The sequence below is a fragment of the Sinocyclocheilus anshuiensis genome, unplaced genomic scaffold, assembly GCF_001515605.1.
Source record: "Sinocyclocheilus anshuiensis isolate Anshui unplaced genomic scaffold, SAMN03320099.WGS_v1.1 scaffold656, whole genome shotgun sequence".
In the NCBI taxonomy this organism is placed as follows: domain Eukaryota; kingdom Metazoa; phylum Chordata; class Actinopteri; order Cypriniformes; family Cyprinidae; genus Sinocyclocheilus; species Sinocyclocheilus anshuiensis.
Genome location: NW_015555829.1, coordinates 96385 through 107798, shown reverse-complemented (window position 1 = coordinate 107798; position 11414 = coordinate 96385). Strand labels below are relative to the sequence as shown.

Sequence of the window (11414 nt, the reverse complement as noted above, 5' to 3'; positions counted from 1 at the left end):
TAAATGCTAAATGCAGAGCACTAATTCCAAGTATGGGTCACCATACTTGGCCACATGTCACGTCACTTTTTGTGAGTTAAATCCCGTTGATTAAAAACCCGCTATCAAAGTGATTCATCTTCAGAATATTAATAACTATGACTAGGACTGTCATATACATAACGTTATACTGAGAGCACAAATGTAAAAAATTTTGTGCGTGTTGTTACAAAAAGCGCATCCACAGAAGGACACAAGTTCACTTGTGCTTGATTTTGTGCAATATAGCCTAATCAGGGCCTGAATTTCACTGCGGGATTGCGGGCATTGTGCGTAATTCTACACATTCCCGCAGGTTTCGTGATTATAAAGTGGGAAATTCCCGCAAACATTTAAGACCAGGGACTTGCATTTAAAAAAAAAAAAAAAAGTAAATAGGGTTATTTTGATTTCATGTTCACTTTAAGATGAAGGAAGGTTGTGAAAATGAAATTACAGTAAAACACTAATGAAATTTGTGTTGTAATCCACTATAAGGTGTGGGATATATTGTATAAATGTAACCATCTGGTTAGTGAGGTACCATCCCTTGTAATGAATGTTATTTACAGCAATAATTCAGTGCTGGTAATAAAATCAGTATGAATGAAAACTGAATCCCTGAAGTGTAATGTCTGAATAATGCACCTCTGGATAAAATGTCAAGAGCCTAATCAGGGCCTGAATTTCACTGCGGGATTGCGGGCATTGTGCGTAATTCTACACATTCCCGCAGGTTTCGTGATTATAAAGTGGGAAATTCCCGCAAACATTTATGCACTATAATTTCACAAACAGTGAGTGATTGGGATTGAGTGGTACCACGTCTTCTCCCACTCTCTCACAAATATAGCCTCACATCCATAATATCCACATTGAGTTTGCTCTGAAAGTGAGCTGCAATACAAGACAAGCGCGGATTATGGACAGTTGACGCAATTGTCACTTGCACGTCGTTTTAAATCATGCCAATTTAAACATTCAGGCGATTTTAACCCATAAAGTAGTCGCGCACTCTCTGAGAGACTGTCTTCAATGCGTTCTCAGCCAAAGCGTGCAAAGCTGCCTCTCAAAGCTCGTGACTATTTGATTAAAATCATTGCCTTGTTGTCCGGCTGTTCCATTTTATTTATCCATTGCACATGTATTTTTATATGTAGCCTAAGAAATGTTGTCCAATGACTTGTTTGAATTATTTAGGCATTATTTTATTTAAATTTTTTAAGGCAACAGATCTTTGGGTAACACTTTACAAAGCAACAATTTTTTAAGTTTCATTTGTTAAAGCATTAACTTTAACAGAGAGCAATTATTGTTGTTGTTGTTGTTGTTGTTGTTATTATTATTATGTTAAAAATGAATCTAGTGTTCTTTAGCATTGCTGGTGCCATGCCATGAACCCTACCCCCACAGCAAACAGAACCGAACCGAACCGTGGCTCCAAAACTGTGATATGAACCGAACCATGGCATTGGTATATCGTTACACCCCTAATATTTGTCAAATCTATTCCTACAGTCTCATGTCTCACTAAATGAGATGATTTTCAGTGTCTGGTATAACATCTGCGTCTTATTGTCAACAATTCATCAGAGCATGATATTCCGAAGAAAAAACAAATGTTTGTCTTTGTCATTTTTAATCAAAATGCAATAATGTTCTCTTCATCTGAAACAACATTCCTTTTCAGCTTACATCATCATCTAGACAAAGTAATACCAAATACCTATTTATTCATCATTTTAGGCTACTATTTTAGGTACAGTAATACAACTTTTTTGAAATCTCATCACTAGTTAACAGTACACAATCATTTAATGTTGGTTAATATTAATTTAATTAAAAAATCAGCAAGTAAAAATAAATAAATAAAGGCAAAGGAACACTTTGGGATGCTGTAGGGTGAACTTGACCTTTAACCTCCACATCCACACCGCTATCTCAGTTCTCAGCAGTTAAGAAGCTCAAATAAATCTGGCCTGATTCCTGAGGCAAAAATTTCATCATCTCCACAACTGACTGCAAACTCAGATTCAGGTCTGGCTCCACTTTTCACCAACCGATGAATTCCCGACGGATGAAAAACCTGCCCTAAATGTTTTCTCTTTGAATATTCTCCTTCACTGTGAAAAGTGTTCCATTACAAAAGTAAAATGGCTTGCAAATGCCATTTTCTTTTCAAGTCAGCCGCCATCCTTGTATTATTTTTTTTATTTACTGATAAAAGTAAATAAAAGTTTTATTTTATAAAAAAGTAAATTTTGTATTTACTTTTGACTTCAGATGTGTTTATATGGTCTGATAGAAAGGATATATAATTGGATGGAGAGAGTGGAGAGCATACCTAAATTGCTGAATTCCAAAATGGCCACCATGGCAACTCTCCCACTTTCCCTCTTTTGTTAACACACTAACTTCTCGTTTTTCATGAGATGATGCGGCGAGTGTGCATAAGAGTGAGACAGAGAGGCTGAGAAACATTCAGCACTTGACACGTCTGATGGGAAGTAATGACTGACTGCATTAACACCACAGGGCTGAGAGGGAAGGCGGCTCTTGACCTAAACGTATTCCTCTGCAGATCTGAGCGTGCATTTACACACACACACACGCTGTCTATCCTAAAATACAGATTAGAACACACACATATGCAATACGTGTTGTGACGATGTCATCACAAAAATAAATAAATTAGCATCTATTCAATTCTTTTGAATCCATTACTCATTCAATATTAGAAATATCTTTCATCACCAGTAATATGTTAACAGTGAGTATTAATCTTCATTCATTCTCATCATTCATGTCAACCCAATCAGAACACTAAATGCAAGAACACTAAATGCATGCAGCATTAGTTCCAGTCATCTGGGTGGTTACGGTATGAGTCCCGCCCTCGGATGTACGTTTATTAGTTGATGACGTCCGTTTTGGTAAGATGGCGGTGGCCAAGCGGCAAGCAGTATCTCGTGAAGCTCCCTCTGAAGATTCACGCGGCGTTTCTGTTGTTTTACCGCGTTGAAAGTTAAGTCCGTCGGCGATTATAGCGATCCAACAACTTCACATTTGCTGGATTACTAATCACTTCATCACACTTCGCTGTATGCCAAGCAGGATGTCGTTTAAATGCTGCAAGGATGCTGTCGAGCAAGTGTGTATTCTGACATGGACTGATGGATCGGGAGTCTGAAAACTATCAATCTCAATGCTTAAGGAGTCACAGAGTCACGGAATTGAATCGGACTTTCTGGAAAACGAGGTTGTGAGTGAAATATTAGTGGCTGTGGATACTGTTGACTGATAATATTAGTATTATCTTTTTTTTTGTGTGTGTGCCACTTTGACTATTGGGAGTTCATTTGTGCTGATGATTATATCAGAAACTGAACGGAATGTTTTGGGCTTGAACTGATCTATTTTCCTTGGCTGGACTACATTGCTTATGCTATGGACAATTTCTAATGAACTGCTTGCTCTCCTTTTCTGTACATTTATTATGTTTGGTCTGATTTGATGAACTTTTGAACCTTGAATATACTGATCTGAAAACTGCAAAAGGTGATTTATTGTGTTCAATGTTATTTTTTATGTTGAAGGGTTTTTTTTTTTCGTTTGTAAAATTTAAGAATTTCCTAACTCACAAATTTCAGGGTATGTGGCTATTTAGTTACACAGGACTTTGTATGTTTCTTGACTTAGACTGACTTGACTAAGTTTGGTTTGATTAAACGACAGAAACTCTGTCTGGCACCCCAGCATTTAAAAAGAAAATAATTTTTTCAACCAAGAGCAGGAAACGTTACAGTGTGCTTTCTACATATGCTGTGTACATGAAAATGTGCTGTAATATATGTGTGCCTGCAAGTGTGGGTGTTCGGTACCTCGTTGATGAGAAACTGCAGTTGGAGAACTGCCGCCCCACTCTCATGCTGGCAATGACAGTCCACTCCCGGCCGTCCCAGACTGATGACATCAGAGCGTTAAGGAAAAGAGGACAGTCATTTACAATGAAACTTTAATGCTTCAAGGTTGTACTTTCAACACTTTCCATACAGCATTAAAAGCTGGATTAAACGGACAGACAGCATAGCGACCCAAGTAAAAACTGTCTGAAGGACTACGGATGAAGTTTGAAAGCTCTAAAAAACTCAAACTTAGTTTAGAGAGAGAGAGAGAGAGCGAGAGAGAGAGAGAGAGAGAGCGAGAGAGAGAGAGAGAGAGAATCTATGCCACAAGCTAATGGACTCATAAAGTGACATTAACTCCAAAATCAGCTTCTCACACTGTTTTAAACAGATCTTCCTATAGGAATGTGATTAATGATTTATCTCAACTGTCCACACACAGCTATCGATCACAAGACATTTTTCTCTCCTCTTATATAAACATGTGTACACACAGCTGTGTCTGATCACTACATAAGTCAGTAAAATACTTTAATAACAAAGGAGGAAAATGCTTTCATGACATGAAACAAGGTCAAACTCAACCAGAAGTGTTTTATATAAATATCCACCTATATATTGTATATACTTTCTATTCATCAAAGAATCCTGAAATAAAAATGTATGAAAGTTTCCACAATAATAAACTGTTCTCAACATTGAAAATAATAAGAAATGCTTCTTGAGCACCAAATCAGCATATTTTTAATAAATAAAAGCCTATAGTAATGGCTAAAATATACATTTAAAATTAAAATAAAGAATTACAATTAACATTTTAAAAATATTTTACCATATTACTGTTTTTACTGTATTTTTCGTCAAATAAGTCCAGACTTGGTGAGCATAAGAGACTTCTTTTTAAAAAATATTTTAAAAACATACCGACCCCAAACTTTAAAAAAATAGAGTATATCTATTATAACCCGCAAGGCTTATTGCAGGCCTAGACCTAAACCACAGATATAAATGCACAGCTATAGTCTAGGTGACAACAAACAAGCTTGCAGTCTTGCATCCATCAAACAGTTAACAAGCCAAGTTATATTAAAAAAATGTATTATGATCCTTGTTTTCACTCTGAGCGCTCCCAGGCTAAAAACCTGGCAGTGTATAAATATTTTACAATACTAACTTCCCTTAAACTGTACAAACTCTCTCCAAAACACCACTGTCCAGAGACATGTCAATGTACCCGAACAAGCAAAATGATTGACAGGCAGAGAGGCGCCTCCAGGGTTTTTTTTTTTGGGTATCATGCGTGGGCTCAGATATATATATTTTTTTTTTAGGGCTGTCACAGAGGCAGGTGTGATTTCGCAGCACTATCTAATATATTTCTGTTTTATCTGTCAGGTAGCAGGGTCATTTTATGTATGTTATACAGCAGCTTTAAACAACAAGTTCCCCAGACCATTAAACACAACAGAGCAATCAAACGGTCAAACCTGCACTTTTATTTGTCTGTCTGTCCCGGCTGATGCTCACCCGATCACACAATCAAAAGTTCAAACTGTACACTGAAGGAAAAAGACAGAATGTTCAAGAATAAACACCTATAATCAATAATAAAACATCTAGTAATTTTACAATGACAGTGGTTATTGATGATGGACACACAGGAAAGGATTGCCGTTACAGCAAGTGTGTGTGTGAGTGAGTGAGTGTGTGTGTTTTGAGGGGGATCAGTAATAGGCATAATTGTTCTGCATACTTGATTGGATCTTAACTGAGCTAAGTTAAATTGTGTTGACAAACATGGGCATTCAACCCACATGTTCAGGAATCAAGATGTTCAGTAGTGTCTGGGATGGAAATCACCACTGAACACACACAGACCAGTGCACACACTTGTCCAGATTAAACCATGTGCTTTATATATCGACTGCACAAATGGCTTGCTGATAAGATGAACATCCACTTGCAGATAAACCACAGGCTCAACACAGCTACACAGCCTCTGTAAAACCACTTTACAGATTTTTTCCCCTGTACACCACCAAGTATTTTTAACCTAGTTTCTGAAGATTCTATAAAGCCTTGGTTATATTTGTGTATTTGACAGATGTAGATTTCCAATGATTTGGTTGTATTTTTAATGAAAACATTGCATTTAATGCAATGTATTAACATTAATGTCAATGTATCTGTCTGTTAGCTTTTTATGACGTCCATCATTTTTATCAGCTTACTGTTAGCTTACCTACTTCTAATGTACACAATTTAAAATGTATGTTAAGGCTTTAACCCTACTGTATCATATTCTATGCACACATTTCTAAGGCCTCTAAATCATCAACATGATCTTTTCTGAAAAACAATCTACTATACATGCCATCTGTTATCGTACTGATACTTTTTAGCAAGTAAAAGGCCTTTTGGTATTTCATTATATATATGTATAGCATTTTATATAAGCAGTCTGCTATAATGTTATAAAGATTTCATTGATTTACATTATAAGCTAACAGAATTTAATCTTACTTTTTGGCCATATAAACAGCAACTGCACCAAATTACTTATTTTGCTCAGTTTGGGCCTTTTAAAAAACTATAGGGTGTTTTTCCCCCCTCTTTGGATGTGAGCTCCATATTCTCTTATATCACACTATATGAGCCATTTAAGCCTGATGTATCAAATAATGCCTTTTTTTTAGATTTTAATAAATGGTTCCATTAAAAAAATATTCTGATCATTTCAGGGTATACAGGGTTAAAATACCAGTTTGACAAGCTAACAGCAATCAAATAAAGAAACACAATTCATATAGTACTGTCAATAATATGACCATATACATGTAGATGATTGAGCTGCTTCTTTCTGCTTATAGGGATAGTTCACCCAAAAATGAACATTTAGTCATTATTTTCTCATCATCATATTGTTCCAAACCTGTTGATTGTCATTGATGATGACTGTCATTCTTCCATAACTACTGTAAAAGAATGTTAGGCAAATTAATTTATTGTATAGAAAACACACAAAAAATATACTGCTAAACTTTTTTGTGTACTAAAGAAGAAAGTCATACAGGTTTGGAACAACATGAGGGTAAATGTTGACCGAACTTTAATTTTTGGATGATCTATTCCTTTACAGCTACAGCCAAGGCTTTACGAGGTTCAAAATGACCACTGAGAGATGTTTGGTGGTGAATAGATCATTAGATCAATGTTTCCATTGTGAAACAAGGCTGAAAAGAAAGATACATGATCGATGGAGGAAGAGGAGAAAGATGGAGTTAGGAGATGATGAATAGAAAGACTGGTGACTCAGACCCTTAAAAGACAGGGTGGGGGAGCAGAGGTGAAACCTAGAGTGTCAGTGAGACAGGAGGTGAAAGAGAGAGATGAGTCAGAGAAAGAGAGAGAGACTTCAGCAGGTTTGAAGTGGTGACTCAGATTGGGTAGGAGAGAGAGTTTGAACGGAAGAGTTGAAATCTAATGATGTCCATGTCATAAAAGCAACAAACACGTACACATGTAAGGTGAAGTTTCATGACTCATGCTGGAGTTGTGCAATTTATACACTCTCATTATCTATAGATTTTCCCTTCATTTATCAACATTAATTTCGCTGTCATATTTTCCTACATTATTTCCACTGCTCTCAGCTTCACCTGCACACATTAAAAAAAAATCTCAGTCTCTGCTTCATTGAAGATCCCATTTTTTAAATAAGTTTTGTGGCTTTTAATCCATGTCTTTTAACTTTGTGATCAACTACACTCTAGCTCTGATAAATTAGCTAGCATATTGTATGCACACATATTTTAAATTTTCTCTTTCTTTTCAGAAAAAAAGTTTATGAAAATCATGTCTACTAAAATACCTAATATCTCTGTTCATTGTCTGTAATAACGTATCCCATTCTGCCTATGATATTTTACATATCCATTACCATAAAATTATTATTATTATTTTTTTAATGATCATTTTACACTGAAGGCAAGCATTGTAACAATTGCAGAAAATTCAGCTGTGCAATCACAGGAATAAATAACATTTTAAAATCTATAAAAATATAAAAATTTATTTTTAATTGTAAAACTATTTAACAATATTACTTTTTTTTTATATTACTGTGCTGAGGACCCATTCACAGTGATAAAAACACGTTGTTAGATTTCCTACAGAGCTATAGACTGCTTCCGCTGATATAAAGAGAAAATGATGTTTATGAACAATATGACAATTTACTGAGCATTCACAGCATGAGAAATGGATCAGTCAAAAGGGGTAGAATTATTGACAGAATAATTGCATGCAAGATGGATTTGCAGAGAGGGAGAGAATCTGTCTAAACCATTCTCTCGTGAAAACTACCAGGGGGAAAAAACTAGCGCTAGAAAGTAGCAAAGCACATTTAATTTGTTTTCCTTCTCTTCTGCAAACATATCTTTCCAATGTTGCTAATTAAAAACACTGTAGCCATGCTAAATTATGGAGCAAGCTGTTTTCAGTGGGTATCCCCCAGTCAAATGTGTGAATGTCTGTGAGTCTGTGAAAGAGAGATTTTATGACAGTCACTGTGAGTCTGATTGCGTCTGGTGACATTTCACTGGTGTTGAAGCTGTCAGTCGTTGCTCAAACAATCAATCAAAACACAAACAAAAACACTGCTATGAATCTGAGAATTCATAATCATGTTCTTCACCATCATTTGCTTTAGGAAATGTGGAACATACCATACAAGAAAGAAAAAATGTCTAATTTGATAAAACAGAGAGACTTTTAAGACTTTTGCTTAAGCATCCTGCCTCTTAGATATTTCTCTTTAAAAAAAGGCTCCAGAAATCTCACATGTGTCAGGGTTTCAGAAGACATCTCAACAGCCTATGTTCGGATTTGCCATGATGAAGTCTGCAATCAAAGTCAGATACCTCAAAATGAAGGACTAAAGACTAAGACTAAATGATCTAAGATATGCTATTCACACTCATTTTAAAGCCCAAAACTCTCTTTCATGTCAACATCTGTGACTTGTATCTCTTTTAGAGAATGTTAGTAGAAATATATGAGACAAATGTGATTGTTATTTAAATGAATATGAATTGAAAACTCATGAGCAATGAAAGAGTCACAAAACTTTCGTCTGGATTATTTTACTAGCTGTGACAGGTGGGATTGACGTAGGATTATGTGAAGGATCAGGATTAGGCTGTCAAAAATCATTTTCATATATGTGAAAAAGCTTGAGCTCTAAAAATAGAAAGTATATTCAGCTTCTTTTACTCAAACATTTTTTTTTCCTGTTATGTAAACAGATATGAGCCCAGTTACCTTTTGAAATCAATTAGACGTGCAGAAGAGAAAAAGCCATAGGGTTTGTGTGTGTAGGTGTTGACATGTGATATCTCAGCTCCACACTAATATAGTCATCATGGGGGAAAGATGATTGTTGTAAATTAACCCACCATGATGGTGATATTATGCAAATTTTACCTTGCTGACTTCTCTCATATGGCTGTGCATGCATGTGCACCTGCATGTGTGCCAACAAATCACCATATTTTTGTATTACCATGGGAATACTGTAGTATTCTACGAATGACCCTAGTAAATAGCATGGCACATGAATATGTTAATCACTTACATGTATGCATTTATGCATACCTCTCTTTCCATATAATTTCTTGTCTCATTGTTTCTGTCTATAAAATGGCAAAATGGAAAATATAAAAAAAACTATTGCCATTGTTTTCCTCAGGTGATCTGAGGTCTGATCTATATCACACAAATAAAATGGACCCACTGGAATATGGCTCATTCAGCAGTGTTTGTTTGTCCAAGCTGACAACCGCACTCAAAGATAAATTAATTCAAGTGTTTATTATTTTGTATTGATTATTGGTGACGGGATTTTTTTTTTTTTTTAAAGGGCAAATCCTGACTGACCCAGTATCTGATTGTGCAAACCTCCATGCTTTCATACTCAATATCCATGATACAGTAGCCGAACAATACCCCAATGACACAGCATTTGAAAGGGCAAATCCTGACTGACCCAGTATCTGATTGTGCAAACCTCAATGCTTTCATACTCAATATCCATGATACAGTAGCCGAACAATACCCCAATGACACAGCATTTACTAAGAATCTAAAATGAGCAAGCTGAAACTTTTCTATCCCATATGACCTGGGGAGCCATTAAATTCAAACAACTGGAAAAAAATGCACAGAACAGTGAACTGGGCATCTCCTTTCAACTGTAAGTGCTGTATCAAGTAAAGTTGTTAAAGTTGTTCAAAGTTGTTCCTCATGATTCAATTAAACTTATTTAACAGCACTTGAGCATATTTTCTAGTTGTTGTTAGTGCACTATAGCTCTTATGTTTTATTTAATTTTTTTATTTTATTCGAAATATTCCCAAACGTGTTAAATATATCATGAAATACCTCGATTCTCAAATATGTCTAAGCAAATGCATTTTGCACCTGTATATTATGTTTGAGCAAAGTAGCCTAATAGTGTAATCTATTAACTACTCTTAATAACCCATCTTTTTCCTTAAGTACCAGGTATGTTCCTGTCCTGAGAATATTGTATACAGTAGCAGCACTCAGAATCTTATTGACATATGTATACTTCAAGCAAAGCGTCTAATAGCTAGCCTATGTATTAAAGTGGAAATGCCACCCATTATACACATGGGCGTAGCTTGTGGGGGGCCAGGGGGGCCTGGCTCCCCCATAGCGATTAAAGAATGGTACTAAATATTTATTTATAACATTTTTTCTATGAAGTAAGAATGCATATAATGCAGTTAATAATACAGGTGCATCTCAATAAATTAGAATGTCGTGGAAAAATGACAACCTCACGCACTTGCCACTGCTCTATGTGAATGTGAATATGTAGATTTACTATAGCAAAACTAAAATCTGTTTAGAAGTACGTCTGACCAAATTCCCCGGTTCGGTTTGCCCCCCCCCCCGCCAAACTCAAACGTCAAGCTACGAATATGATTATACAGTGTATCAACAGCATGTCCTTTTGTTTGTCAATGGAAAGGATTACATATATTCTAAAAGGTAAAGTGTCTTTTTTTGAATATTTGGAAACCATTTATATCCTTTATTTCAAGCTCAGATTTCTGTAATATAATGGAGAAAGAGATCAAATTACTTGATACTTTTATCACCCTCAGCCACGATTTATTATTAAGCCATCAGCAATTTACCCCTTACCCCAAATTACCCCTTTTTATTTTCAGTTTTTATTTGTATCCCAGGTATTTATGAGTAGTACTCCCAAATTATCTTATTGTGTTTTGTTTTGAACTGACCTGTGTCCTTTTTTTTCCTTTTCTTCCCTTTTCTTTTTTCTTATTATTTTTTCTTTCTCTCTTTTCTTGTGTTAGTTGCTGTTTTTCTTTTAGTATTATTAATATGTAAATAAGAGATCTGATTCAATTTTACTGCATTATACTGACATTTATTTCTCAA

The 11414-nt window shown here is 35.6% G+C and overlaps 1 protein-coding gene across 5 annotated transcripts in view; it reads right to left on the bottom strand.

The window, feature by feature from the left end:
* Positions 1 to 11414, bottom strand: part of LOC107675353 (syntaxin-binding protein 5-like) — a 164212-nt gene that overhangs the window by 81330 nt on the left and 71468 nt on the right. For all 5 annotated transcript variants that reach the window (XM_016469651.1, XM_016469653.1, XM_016469652.1 and 2 more), the window contains exon 3: positions 3900 to 3981. In XM_016469651.1, the coding sequence (XP_016325137.1) occupies positions 3900 to 3981 (82 nt within the window). The remainder of the gene's footprint in view (positions 1 to 3899; positions 3982 to 11414) is intronic.